General features: G+C 46.1%; 1 protein-coding gene across 3 annotated transcripts in view; it reads left to right on the plus strand.

The window, feature by feature from the left end:
* The window catches only part of RSPH10B (radial spoke head 10 homolog B), a 125,885-nt gene that overhangs the window by 77,351 nt on the left and 33,599 nt on the right, over positions 1-14,935 (plus strand). For all 3 annotated transcript variants that reach the window (XM_063934480.1, XM_063934479.1, XM_063934481.1), the window contains 2 exons: positions 6,046-6,213; positions 6,895-6,988. In XM_063934480.1, the coding sequence (XP_063790550.1) occupies positions 6,046-6,213; positions 6,895-6,988 (262 nt within the window). The remainder of the gene's footprint in view (positions 1-6,045; positions 6,214-6,894; positions 6,989-14,935) is intronic.

Consider the following 14,935-nt stretch of genomic DNA (forward strand, 5'->3'; position numbering starts at 1 on the left):
CATTGATTGCAATTTCTGGTTCACTTCCAAGGCTTGCAATCAATTTTACTGGCTGCAGATTACAGGTATGGCCACACCCCTATTGGGTATGGTGACCTCCCTGAATCCCGCTGGCAGCAACTACTTGTGATGGAGTTAATTGGGAGCTACCAGAGGCTTGCCAGTCTCTGTTCGGGGGATATCTTTTTGTTTCCCCTGCATGTGGCTCATAACTCCGTTTCTGCAGACCCTGATCCCAGTGTCGTGTATCGTGTCGTTGTCTAGGGGGTTGATAAGATTTTTGTATATTTCTCGATCTACAGTCTCGTGCAAAGTGTCCCTGTTTGTGACAAGAATAACATGTTACCACATTTGACTTACCCACAGGGTTTGGTGATATTAACACAGGCTGTTTTGTGGTCAAGGCCTGTATACTTACTGCCATTAACTTATCACCTTGTTGTTCCCTGTGTCTGGTGATATTCCGGTCGTGATCAATAGCAGCCTCTCTCAAAGTAGCCACAGACAGACCTCGCCAACATGGTTGTGTGGTCTGTACCCTAGTCTTTAATGATTCTTTTAAACCATCCATCAGTACCGATACTGCTACTTCTCGATGGTTTATGTTTGTTTTAATGTCCTCTATGCCTGTGTATTTTGCCATTTCTAATAATGCCCTGTGAAAATATTCTGCAGCAGTTTCTGACTCTTTCTGTCTAATGGAGAAAATCTTGTTCCATTTAACTACCGCTGGGAAATACTCTTTTAACTGTAAGCTTATTCTTTTTACATTGTCTTTGTTGTACACATCTGTAAGAGGTACATCCTGATCTAATCCACAGTCAGCTAAAAATTGAGTTGCGTCAACATTGGAGGGTAAACATGCTCTCAGCAATATCTGCCAGTCTTTGTTGTTGGGCTCTACCGTGTTACCTAGGTCTCGGATGTATTTTTGGCTGGCAACTAAGTCTTTTCTAGGGTCAGGGAATTCAGACACTATGGTCCTTAATTCCATTCGGGAAAATGGGCTATACATGGCAATGTTCCTAACAGGAGTGACTCCTGAAGTGTCTGTTTTCCCATTTGGAACTACTATTACTTTAACAGGATTAACTCTAACAACCTCATTCTGTGTAGATTCTACAGGCTGTGGTGAAATAGTTTCAGCATAGTGTATGGTGCCGTACTTACCCGTTGATACGACCTCACCTATCCCTCCGCTAGGGGCCTTTGTTACTAATCTCGGGGGTGGAGCTGTGCCTACTGTGGTCTCTGCTATGGTGGCTGCTAGAGAGAGCGCTGAAATTGTTGCCGATTCGTCCTCTTGATCACACTCCTGAGGAAAGTTCAAAACAGGGTACAACTTGCACGGGTTAATACTTGCATTGGTTAATTGGTTAACATTATCTTTAACATTAATACAGTTGCTAAGTGTTTGTGTGTTACACCTTAGTGCGTCATTCTCCGCAACCAATTTCTCTCCTGATATGTATGGTGGCGGTGGGGCCGTGGCTATCAGTTTTCTGATCGAGCCAGATCCCGCCGCCTGAGCCAATCCTCTCTGTATGTCACCCTCCTGTTGCCACAACTGCAAATAATCATAATGCTTGATTCGTCTCTTTGCTGATTTAATGAGACATATCCTTCTCCTTAAATTCGTTAACACTTCTGTGCTGAAGCTACCTACTCTTGGGAATTTCTCCCCGTCATGTACTGTCATTCTCTCCCATTCATCACATAAAGCTTCTGTGTGACTTCCGTACTTTTCACACATTACGTACCTTGCCGACCCGACTGGACGGTTTATGGAATCAACCCGAACCGAGGTTGATCGCCCCCTTCCTGAACAACTGGCCCCCATAATTTGCAGGTGTTACGGACCCTTACAAAAAACCAAGATATTCACGATAGGTTGACGGTAAGGTTTACCGAGCACCTTACTCACTCTGCCCACGCCGACCAATACGACCTGATCACACCGATATGGTGCTGGCGTACTCGACCCAGGGCACCTATTTAACCTTTGTTTACTGGAACATGCGAGGGATATCCGCAGAACACTTACTCTTTCCAGTAAAGGTGAGGTTGTTGGATAATTCCTGAGTGACCAGCGAACTTCCCTTTGTAAAAATAAAAAATTACACAAATCACGTCAGAATGTACAAATAGCGTTTATGACCTTCGTACACAAATAGTACCGGTCAGGTTTACTAATGCACACAATTACGTGCGGTACAATCGTTCAGCACATAAGCAACTAATCTTATGTACGGAGCGACCAGTAGAATCGAAAATTGCGGCTGCGAATTCCTTCAGCAAGAGCTTGTATGGCCTATATGGGTGTTGCACCAACCCTTTTAGGTGTTGTGCCTGTGGACTGTATAGCGGACTTCCTTGTCTGCTGTACCTGAACCTGCTGGTCTGCTATGACCTCCTGGTCTGCTACAGTACGACCTCCTGGTCTGCTATACTCTAATGCTCAAATTTTATGTTTAACCAAGGATGCCTCCCTAGCCACCGTGCATGTCACTTACACGTATGTACCTCACGAGAACTCGATGATTTCTTTTGGTTCAACCTCAAAATTGTATGTAAAAACACTCACTCACCACATGTACACTTTTGTTTCTATTTCTATTTCTGCGCAGAAATTTCTCTTTAGACCAGATGTGTTACAAATTAGGAGAAGGATCTATTAATTTAAATTTTGAATGTTAAAATAAATTTTCGCTATTTATCGCCTATTGCGCTATTTATCGCGTGTTGTTTGAGTTACGTGGGCGTACCCAGACGCTCCGTTGCGTAATTTACGCTGCGTGCGTCGGCCTTTGCATACGCGAGTCTCTCTTTGTTAGAGACACGTGTACACCAGTCTTTGTCTACCGTAACACAACTAACACGTTTTATCAATGTAGATGATCCTCGATCATCTACCAAGCACCACACCAATCTCTCCTTATACCTTTAGGTAGAGTTGCGTGTGCGCTTTACACTTTATCCTTTTACTTTTACACTTTAACTATGAAATAGCGACAACTCTCTCTTAGTACGTTTATCAATTATACAATGGCAAACAGGAGAGTGATATATGAAAATACACGAATGAAAAGAAATGCAGATATGCGTGCGTGTGTACGCAAGACAGAAATAAACAGTTTTAAAAGGACACTATCGTTTTGTTCTTACCTCCGGTCCCGGATTCCTTCAGCACCCTTTACTAAGCGAAGCAGACGCTTATCCAAACAGCACTACGAGGAATATGATCTCCCGCCCTTTGCTGCTGGATAATGTCTGCTGAAATTACCTAGTGCAGATATGTGAAGGACGAGCGAGCCGCCAATTGATAAAGCTGAATATTTATCTTATATAAAACCCTTTATGAGGTCTAAGAACACTGTACGCTATTTACGTATGAAGTACCGTAAGGGTACGCTCGTTGCGTAACTATCGCTTAGCCGTAGTCGAGACGCTCAAGCGTCACGTTCGCTCACGGCCAAGAGATCACAGGCAGGCACGCTATTGGCTGCCGACTAACGTAATGATTCGCTATAGCGTAGCGGACGCTCGGGACCACGAGGAGATCACCAGCGGCGCTGACGCTCACAATGTTAAACCTTTATATCTAAACCATAAACAATGTAATATGCTGTAAAACCTTAGTGTAGAGATAGGGTGTAGATGCAACACAGTGTAACCTTATTAACTCAAAAGCTGTTTGAGCGTCACCGACGCTCTGAGAATACTTAACACTATAAGAAATACACAGATACCTGGGCTTAGGGTCCAACGCCTAATATATATATATTATGAATGATATACTTGCAAAAGAATTAATACAAATACAAATCATACACTACAATATAACATAGACTACCTAACCAGATAACTACACAGGAAATATAATACAATTACTATTTAAGGGAAAATAAGAGAGAAAGAGGAGAAGAGAGAGAGAGAGAGAGAGAGAGAGAAATTGGCCCACAATAACAAGAAGATCAATATAGTTGCGGAGAAAAACTTACGCACAAAGGAAACGATCGCATGCGCCTCTGGACATCCAGCTCCCGATTTTCAGCAATGATAACCGTTGAAGAGTGAGAGCTGGATGTGATCGGCCTGTCTATTTATGCCCCACACACAATGCAATTCAATGGTCCCTACAATCTCATTGTTCATTGGACACAGGAATTCCTCCTCGCATTATAACAAAAGGTCATAGGTTGATTCATACAGGTGGGCCGTGACTATTTCCAACAGCTCAGGTGGGAGGGAAACTGGGTTTCCCGCCGCATGGATAAGTAAGTGCAAATACAGTAAATGTTCATAAACTTCTTATGTCCATAACTATTCGCACGAGCGATTAATCCGCTTCAAACCAACACCGGAATATTGCTAATTAAATACTCTTCCGATGGGTACTAAACACCACTGTATTACTCCTGTCTGACCCTTCGTATCAAACAAAGAGGGATTTCTCTGTTCACGAACATTCTATATTAACCAAACTTTCAGAATCTATCAAAGGGACCATGATCTACAAAATACATTATATAGTGAAAATATGTAACGATTGAGTCGCACGCTACGATCACATAAACTCTACCGTAAATACGCATACCGTGCGCCTGCGGGTGCCCGCGACTGTGAGTATGCGCACGTACGGGAGAGCGTACGCATGCGCAGCACGGACCTGTGTGAGGTGCAAATATGGTAGTGTGCATAGAGATATTTTTCTGACTTTGACACACTCTGCACACACATATAAGAATAGATAGAAAAGCACTGACATCCACAGCTTACACATAGAAACAGACATGTGAGACACCCATCACACACAGAAAGGGCAGATAGGGACAGGGGGACACCATGGGCACACAGATAGTGATAGACAGAAGAGACACCCAGCTTGCACAGATAGGAGAGACAGTTTGACACAAGATGATTGGTTCCCAGGGAATTGATAGGCTACATTTTAATGATATTACCTTACTGCGTGACGCCTTCTAGGGTTTATCAGTGTGTTTTAAATGGCAGTGATTGTGTAGGTCAGTGGCTCTCAACCTCGGTCCTCAAGTACCCCAAACAGTTCATGTTTTCCAGGTCACCTAGCTGGTGTACAGGTGTATTCATTACTCACTGACACATTATAAAAGACCCACAGGTGGAGCAAACTATTTCACTTTCAATCCTGTGAGGAGACCTGGAAAACATGAACTGTTCGGGGTACTTGAGGATCGAGGTTGAGAACCACTGGTGTAGGTGATGGTTATGCACGCATATCCTCAGTGTTATCTGGTATGTTGTAAACTTTCTGTCTCAAGTGTGTGTGGACAACATGTACTTTTTTATTAACTCAACTGCATTGGTGGCACTCCAGAATGCTGCTGGTTTTCCTGATAAAATGGTGCTGTCTACGTTTTTATGTAGTGGCCAATTATCATCTAGGCCAGTGTTTCCCAACCTCAATACTCAAGGCACACTAGCAGTCCAGATTTTAGTGATGCTTGTGCACATATGTTTATATCAAAGTAAGATACTAATTAAGTCACCTATGCTCAAGTATGGCCATCCTTAAAAACCTGGGCTGTTAGTGTGCCTTGAGGACCGTGGTTGGGAAACAGTGCTCTAAGCATTGGTACAACCTACTTGAGAAGTATGGATAATGTCATAAACCATAACAAAAATCAAGACTATGCATTTATTTTATATAAACTCAGTTCAATCATTTATTTATTTATTTATTTTACATGAAAAACTTTTAAAAGTACAATATTACTCATTTTGCAAAGTATGTTTGGAAATGTTTATGACACTTAGGGGAAGATTTATTACAGTCTCTAAAAAACAAAAGTGGTGGTGTTGCCAATAGCAACCAATCCGATCTCGCTTTCATTTCTTTACTGCAACCTAGAAAATGCAAGACAGAATCTGATTGGTTGCTGTGGGCAACACCACCACTTTGCATTTTTAGTAGCTTTAGTAATCTACCCCTTACTCTTCTGTTGTAGCAATTCAAGCATTTCATACTATCTCACTTCCTAACCTGATTATCTTACTTTTCCCCAGCTCACGTTTCTGGAGTTCTTTGAAGCACTCTTTGGCTGTGCCACTGTATATGTCACAGATGATCTATTAAAGGAGACAGCCAATGGGCTTCAAGGAGAGCAGACTGAAAGGCCAGCCATGGATTCCTCAGCAGACCCTGCTGAACATTGCACAACTCCTTCCCAATCGGTTAGGCCAAGTCATTGTGGGTGTGGTATGGAAGGTAGATAGTAACTAGGTCGACAGTGTCTCTAGGTTGACAGGGTCTCTAAGTCGACATGGTCTAGGTCGACAGGTCAAAAGGTCGACATGAGTTGTTTTTTTTAAATAGTGTTTTCTTCGTAGAGTGACCAGGAACCCCAATTAGTGCACCGTGTCCACTCGCCATGCTTCGGGCAAGGTGCCTCGCTCCACTACCGCTGCGTTCGGCACAGGTTACCGTTCCCAATTGTAGTCCACATGGATCGTTAAGTATGAAAAGGTAGAAAAAAGGAGAAAAATCGTGAAAAACTCATGTTGACCTTTTGACCTGTCGATATAGAACATGTCGACCTAGAGACCTGTCGACCTAGTTACTGTCGACCAATAGTGGTCGACCTAGATAGTGTCGACCTAGTTACTGTCGACCTAGAGACCGGATCCTGTCATTGTGCATTCTGTGCTTTGCAGGCCATTTAATTCTGTTGTATTTTTATTACTAGTCTTGATAGCACATGAATGTCTTTGTATACAGGTTAAATATTTAGGAAAATTATTCTTTACAGTATATTATATAAAGTATTCTTGTTACGTGTGTATTTGTGTTCACTATAGCAAGTGCAACTATATAGACTTTGTTTTTTATTATATATAGTTTATTTTTTATTGCAGCACAAGTCTGAATATGAGACAGAAGAACAGCTTTTAATAAGTAACCTGAAGGCAAATGGAAAATGCAGCCCACCTGTCTCATTACATACCCCAAGTAAGTATTGTTTTATCATTCGAATCATAAAGGACAAGGGAGGACATTGTACACGTTGTCATTCAGACCATGTTGACATTTTGGTGTCAACAGTCTAAATGTCAACATAATAACTACATTGTTACCGGTCTACCTGTCTATGGGGGTCATTCTGACCTGTTCGCACGCAGCGGTTTATCGCTGCGGTGCGAATGGTTGCGGAATGCTCATGCACGGCGGCTGCAGTACGCGTGCGCAGCGTTGCCCGGCGACAGGCGTCGCCGGGTTAGGTCGCGTCTAGAGAAGGAAGCGGTTGCAGAGCGGACCGCAAAGCAGATTGACAGGAAGAAGGCGTACCTGGGAGGATCCGGAGCGTTGGAGACCGTTTTCGGGGAGTGGTGAGTAAAATGTAGGCGTGTCCAGCCTTTTTTAGCTAAGCAGGGCTGCACAAGCGATCGCAGCCCTGCTAAACTAAAATACACTCCCCCATAGGCGTGTACTAGTTGATCGCAGCAGCAGCAAAAAGTTGCTGGCTGCGATCAACTCGGAATGACCACCTATGTACGTTCACAGTACTTGGATGTTAGCAGTATCTATAGAAGAGTGCACATACATCCAGTACAGTTTCCAACGAACATCTAGAACTTACAAGATGAAGATGAAGCTTGAAATTTTATTTTAAATGTAATATAGATTGGTGTCTTCCTTAGGTACTGATTTTCCAGTACACTTGTTTTTGTTACTAGAAATCTTAACTCAGAATAGTGATTTTTATAATACACTTTATGGGCTGATTAGTGCACGTGGCACCCACAAGAAAATTTAATGCATTTTCCAGTTGGGGCTTACAGATGTGTCGTCATACATCCAGCCTCAATATGCCACACAGCAGGAGACGCCTGGTATGAGTGAGCTGAGAGGTCCCGTGCAACTCCATTAGCATTGGGCATCTTTATATGCTGAAAATGAATCTTAGTCGCAACGCAATGCAACTAGGACGCACATGAGACTGCTGATTAATTTGATATGCGACACTTTTATATCTGTGTGCAACTGAGTCTTATATGAAGGAGAAAGGAACTCGACATAGAAAAAGCTGCGACCGCACTTCGTATGTAGATTCAGAGACTCAGGGGTATATTCAATAAAAGTCGGGTCCATTCCGACATGCAGTTGTCGGAATGGACCCGACAACCCCTATTCAAAAGAGCGGCCAAATCCGACTGTCGGATTTGGCCACTCCCGTGTCCTGCTGCTGCTGTCAGAGCTGCGGGTGCGCTGACAGCAGCGGCAGAGGGAGCTGTCAGCGGCGCCAGGGGTAGAGGGGAGCGGTCAGCGGCGCCGGGGGTGAGGGGGATGCGGGCTCCGGAGCTGAGGGGGAAGCGGGATGCCGCGCCGGAGGTGAGGTGATGTCTGCGGCGCCGAGGGAGAGGGGGGGGGGGGCGGAGGAGACGGAGCGGACGGCGGAGGAGACGGGGGAGCAACGGCTGCAGCAGTGGAGGCTCACGGCAGCGTCCACCTGTCTCCAGCAAGCGGGACGCCGTTTGCTGGAGCCGGGTGGACGCTGCCGCTGGGTCCCTGCTCTCCCCGCTGCTCCCCCCTCTCCTGCTCTCAGCTCACTCATCTCAATCCGACTTTTTTTAAAGTCGGATTGAGATTGTTGGAAACGGGGCTAAAACCTGTCGGGTTTGGCCCAGTTTCCGACAATGCACGCTGATCGGCGGCTGAAGCCGCCGATCAGCGTGCATTCCGACAGCATTCCGACAAGTCGGGTTTCCCAACTTGTCGGAAAAAATAGGGCCGTAATGAATAGGTCGGAACCCCTTCCGACCTAAAACTGTCGGAAGCTGCCGTCTTTCCGACAAGACGGCAGCTTCCGACAGTTATTGAATATACCCCTCAGTCTTACACAGATATACAAATGTCATATATCAAATTCATCAGCAGTTTCCCTGTGCGTCATATTTACATTGCTGATGTTGAAATAATATTGGATATGGAGATGAGAAATGCGCTGGAAGGGAAGATATAGAGATGAGCAACAAGAGAGGAACAGTAAATTCGTTTTTTTATTTTGACATTGTTTTCTCTAACGTCCTAGTGGATGCTGGGGACTCCGTCAGGACCATGGGGAATAGCGGCTCCGCAGGAGACAGGGCACAAAAGTAAGCTTTTAGGATCACATGGTGTGTACTGGCTCCTCCCCCTATGACCCTCCTCCAAGCCTCAGTTAGGTTTTTGTGCCCGTCCGAGCAGGGTGCAATCTAGGTGGCTCTCTTAAAGAGTTGCTTAGAAAAAGTTTTTAGGTTCTTTATTTTCAGTGAGTCCTGCTGGCAACAGGCTCACTGCTACGAGGGACTTAGGGGAGAGAAGTGAACTCACCTGCGTGCAGGATGGATTGGCTTCTTAGGCTACTGGACACCATTAGCTCCAGAGGGAGTCGGAACACAGGTCTCGCCCTGGGGTTCGTCCCGGAGCCGCGCCGCCGACCCCCCTTGCAGATGCTGAAGATTGAAGAGGTCCGGAACCAGGCGGCAGAAGACTTTCAGTCTTCATCAGGTAGCGCACAGCACTGCAGCTGTGCGCCATTGTTGTCAGCACACTTCACACAGCGGTCACGGAGGGTGCAGGGCGCGGGGGGGGGGCGCCCTGGGCAGCAATGTATAATACCTGTATGGCGAAAAATACATCACATATAGCCCTTGAGGCTATATGGATGTATTTAACCCCTGCCAGATATCACAAACTCCGGAGAAGAAGCCCGCCGAAAAGGGGGCGGGGCCTATTCTCCTCAGCACACAGCGCCATTTTCCCTCACAGAAATGCTGGTGGGAAGGCTCCCATGCTCTCCCCTGCACTGCACTACAGAAACAGGGTTAAAACAGAGAGGGGGGGCACTGATTTGGCGATATGAATATATATTAAATGCTATAAGGGAGGAACACTTATATAAAGGTTGTCCCTGTTTAATTATAGCGTTTTGGTGTGTGCTGGCAAACTCTCCCTCTGTCTCCCCAAAGGGCTAGTGGGTCCTGTCCTCTATCAGAGCATTCCCTATGTGTGTGCTGTATGTCGGTACGTGTGTGTCGACATGTATGAGGAAAATGTTGGTGAGGAGGCGGAGCAAATTGCCTGTAATGGTGATGTCACTCTCTAGGGAGTCGACACCGGAATGGATGGCTTATTTATGGAATTACGTAATAATGTCAACACGCTGCAAGCCGGTTGACGACATGAGACGGCCGGCGATCAAATTAGTACCTGTCCAGGCGTCTCAAACACCGTCAGGGGCTGTAAAACGCCCATTTACCTCAGTCGGTCGACACAGACCCAGACACGGACACTGATTTCAGTGTCGACGGTGAAGAAACAAACGTATTTTCCTTTAGGGCCACACGTTAAGGGCAATGAAGGAGGTGTACATATTTCTGATACTACAAGTACCACAAAAAAGGGTATTATGTGGGATGTGAAAAAACTACCTGTAGTTTTTCCTGAATCAGATAAATTAAATGAAGTGTGTGATGATGCGTGGGTTTCCCCCGATAGAAAATTATTGGCGGTATACCCTTTCCCGCCAGAAGTTAGGGCGCGTTGGGAAACACCCCTTAGGGTGGATAAGGCGCTCACATGCTTATCAGAACAAGTGGCGGTACCATCTACAGATAGGGCCGTACTTAAGGAGCCAGCTGATAGGAGGCTGGAAAATATCCTAAAAAGTATACACACACATGCTGGTGTTATACTGCGACCAGCGATCGCCTCAGCCTGGATGTGCAGAGCTGAGGTGGCTTGGTCGGATTCCCTGACTAAAAATATTGATACCCTTGACAGGGACAGTATTTTATTGACTATAGAGCATTTAAAGGATGCATTTCTATATATGCGAGATGCGCAGAGGGATATTTGCACTCTGGCATCAAGAGTAAATGCGATGTCCATATCTGCAAGAAGATGTTTATGGACACGACAGTGGTCAGGTGATGCAGATTCCAAACGGCACAAAGATGTATTGCCGTATAAAGGGGAGGAGTTATTTGGGGTCGGTCCATGGGACCTGGTGGCCACGGCAACTGCTGGAAAATCCACCGTTTTTTACCCTAAGTCACATCTCTGCAGAAAAAGACACCGTCTTTTCAGCCTCAGTCCTTTCGTCCTATAAGAGTCATATCTGCCCAGGGATAGAGGAAAGGGAAAAAGACTGCAGCAGGCAGCCCATTCCCAGGAACAGAAGCCCTCCACCGCTTCTACCAAGTTCTCAGCATGACGCTAGGACCGTACAGGACCCCTGGATCCTACAAGTAGTATCCAAGGGGTACAGATTGGAATGTCGAGACGTTTCCCCCTCGCAGGTTCCTGTAGTCTGCTGTACCAATGTCTCCCTCCGACAGGGAGGCAGTATTGAAAACAATTCACAAGCTGTATTCCCAGCAGGTGATAATAAAATTACCCCTCCTACAACAGGGAAAGGGGTATTATTCCACACTATATTGTGGTACTGAAGCCAGAAGGCTAGGTGAGACCTATTCTAAATCTGAAATATTTGAACACTTACAAAGGTTCAAATCCAGATGGAGTCACTCAGAGCAGTGATAGCGAACCGGGAAGAAGGGGACTATATGGTGTCCCGGGACATCAGGGATGCTTACCTCCATGTCCCAAAATTTGCCTTTCTCACCAAGGGTATCTCAGGTTCGTGGTACAGAACTGTCACTATCAGTTTCAGACGATGCCGTTGGATTGTCCAAGGCACCCCGGGTCCTTACCAAGGTAATGACCGAAATGAGGATTCGTCTTCAAAGAAAATGGACGACCTCCTGATAAGAACAAGGTCCAGAGAACAGTTGGAGGTCGGAGTAGCACTATCTCAAGTAGTTCTACGACAACACGGGTGGTTTCTAAATATTCCAAAACCGCAGTTGTTCCGACGACACGTCTGCTGGTCCTAGGGATGATTCTGGACACAGTCCAGAAAAAGGTGTTTCTCCCAGAGGAGAAAGCCAGGGAGTTATCCGAGCTAATCGGGATCCTCCTAAAACCAGGAAAAGTGTCAGTGCATCATTGCACAAGAGTCCTGGTAAAAATGGTGGCTTATTACGAAGCGATTCCATTCGGCAGATTTCACGCAAGAACTCTTCAGTGGGATCTGCTGGACAAATGGTCCGGATCGCATCTTCAGATGCATCAGCGGATAACCCTATATCCAAGGACAAGGGTGTCTCTCCTGTGGTGATTACAGAGTGCTCATCTTCTAGAGGGCCGTAGATTCGGCATTCAGGATTGGATGCTGGTGACCACGGAGGCCAGCCTGAGAGGCTGGGGAGCAGTCACACAGGGAAAAAATTTCCAGGGAGTGTGATCAAGTCTGGAGAATTCTCTCCACATAAATATACTGGAGCTAAGAGCAAATTTATAATGCTCTAAACTTAGCAAGACCTCTGCTTCAAGGTCAGCCGGTATTGATCCAGTGGGATAACATCACGGCAGTCGCCCACGTAAACAGAAAGGGCGGCACAAGAAGCAGGAGGGCAGTGGCAAAACTGCAAGGATTTTTCGCTAGGCGGAAAATCATGTGATAGCACTGTCAGCAGTGTTCATTCCGGGAGTGGACGACTGGGAAGCAGACTTCCTCAGCAGGCACGACCTCCACCCGGGAGAGTGGGAACTTCATAGGGAAGTTTTCCGCATGATTGTGAACCATTGGGAAAGACCAAAGGTGGACATGATGGCGTCCCGCCCGAACAAAAAACGGGACAGGTATTGCGCCAGGTCACGAGACCTTCAGGCGATAGCTGTGGATGTCCTGGTAACACCGTGGGTGTAACAGTCGGTGTATGTGTTCCCTCCTCTGCTTCTCATAACCAAGGTATTGAGAATTATAAGACGTAGAGGAGTAAGAACTATACTCGTGGCTCCGGATTGGCCAAGAGGGACTTGGTACCCGGAACTTCAAGAGATGCTCATAGAGGACTAATGGCCTCAGGAGCTAAGAAGGGACTTGCTTCAGCAAGTACCATGTCTGTTCCAAGACTTACCGCGGCTGCGTTTGACGGCATGGCGGTTGAACGCCGGATTCTAAGGGAAAAGGCATTCCGGAAGAGGTCATACCTACCCTGGTCAAAGCCAGGAAGGAGGTGACCGCACAACGTTATCACCACATGTGGTGAAAATATGTTGCGTGGGTGAGGCCAGGAAGGCCCCACGAAGAAATTTCAACTAGGTCGATTTCTGCACTTCCTGCAAACAGGAGTGTCTATGAGCCTCAAATTGGGGTCCATTAAGGTTCAAGTTTCGGCCCTGTAGATTTTCTTCCAGAAAGAATTGGCTTCGGTTCCTGAAGTCCAGACGTTTGTCAAGGGAGTATTGCATATACAGCCCCTTTTGTGCCTCCAGTGGCACCGTGGGATCTCAACGTAGTGTTGGGATTCCTCAAATCATATTGGTTTGAACCGCTCAAATCTGTGGATTTGAAATATCTCACATGGAAAGTGACCATGCTGTTGGCCCTGGCCTCGGCCAGGCGATTGTCAGAATTGGCGGCTTTGTCTTACAAAAGCCCATATTTGATTTTCCATTCGGACAGGGCAGAACTGCGGACTTGTCCCCAGTTTCTTCCTAAGGTGGTGTCAGCGTTTCACCTGAAACAACCTATTGTGGTGCCTGCGGCTACTAGGGACTTGGAGGACTCCAAGTTGCTAGACGTTGTCAGGGCCCTGAAAATATATATATATATATATATATATATATATATATATATATATATATATATATATATATAATTCCAGGACGGCTGGAGTCAGAAAGTCTGACTGGCTGTTTATATTGTATGCGCCCAAAAAGCTGGGTGCTCCTGCTTCTAAGCAGACTATTGCTCGTTGGATTTGTAGTACAATTCAACTTGCACATTCTGTGGCAGGCCTGCCACAGCCAAAATCTGTAAATGCCCATTCCACAAGGAAGGTGGGCTCATCTTGGGCGGCTGCCCAAGGGGTCTCGGCTTTACAACTTTGCCGAGCAGCTACGTGGTCAGGGGGGAACACGTTTGTAAAATTCTACAAATTTGATACCCTGGCTGAGGAGGACCTGGAGTTTCTCTCATTCGGTGCTGCAGAGTCATCCGCACTCTCCCGCCCGTTTGGGAGCTTTGGTATAATCCCCATGGTCCTGACGGAGTCCCCAGCATCCACTAGGACGTTAGAGAAAATAAGATTTTACTTACCGATAAATCTATTTCTCGTAGTCCGTAGTGGATGCTGGGCGCCCATCCCAAGTGCGGATTGTCTGCATTACTTGTACATAATTATTGTTACAAAAATCGGGTTGTTATTGTTGTGGGCCATCTTTTCAGAGGCTCCTTCGTTGTTATCATACTGTTAACTGGGTTCAAATCACAGGTTGTACGGTGTGATTGGTGTGGCTGGTATGAGTCTTACCCGGGATTCAAGATCCTTCCTTATTGTGTACGCTCGTCCGGGCACAGTACCTAACTGAGGCTTGGAGGAGGGTCATAGGGGGAGGAGCCAGTACACACCATGTGATCCTAAAAGCTTACTTTTGTGCCCTGTCTCCTGCGGAGCCGCTATTCCCCATGGTCCTGACGGAGTCCCCAGCATCCACTACGGACTACGAGAAATAGATTTATCGGTAAGTAAAATCTTATTTTAATCAGGCTCCTTGTAATTTTTCACGTAGGGCTCCACAAAACCAAGGGTTGTCCCTGATTGCGCACCTTCCCCAGCGATCCCGCTAACCCCCCATTCTCTATATTACCAAAGCCAGAGATGCCTTTGTGCAGCTCTACCACAGGTGTAAACTAGCTAGAAAATGTTTCAAATGACTCATTGAAATAAGGGTCTGATTCATAGATAAACGGAATTCTGATATTTACGCAGCTGACGGATTACTGGCCAACTGCACCTCTGTCACAGTCGCGCTGCGCATGCGCCTAAGGTACCTTTGCAATGCCGC

Source organism: Pseudophryne corroboree, chromosome 7, assembly GCF_028390025.1.
Source record: "Pseudophryne corroboree isolate aPseCor3 chromosome 7, aPseCor3.hap2, whole genome shotgun sequence".
Lineage (NCBI taxonomy): Eukaryota > Metazoa > Chordata > Amphibia > Anura > Myobatrachidae > Pseudophryne > Pseudophryne corroboree.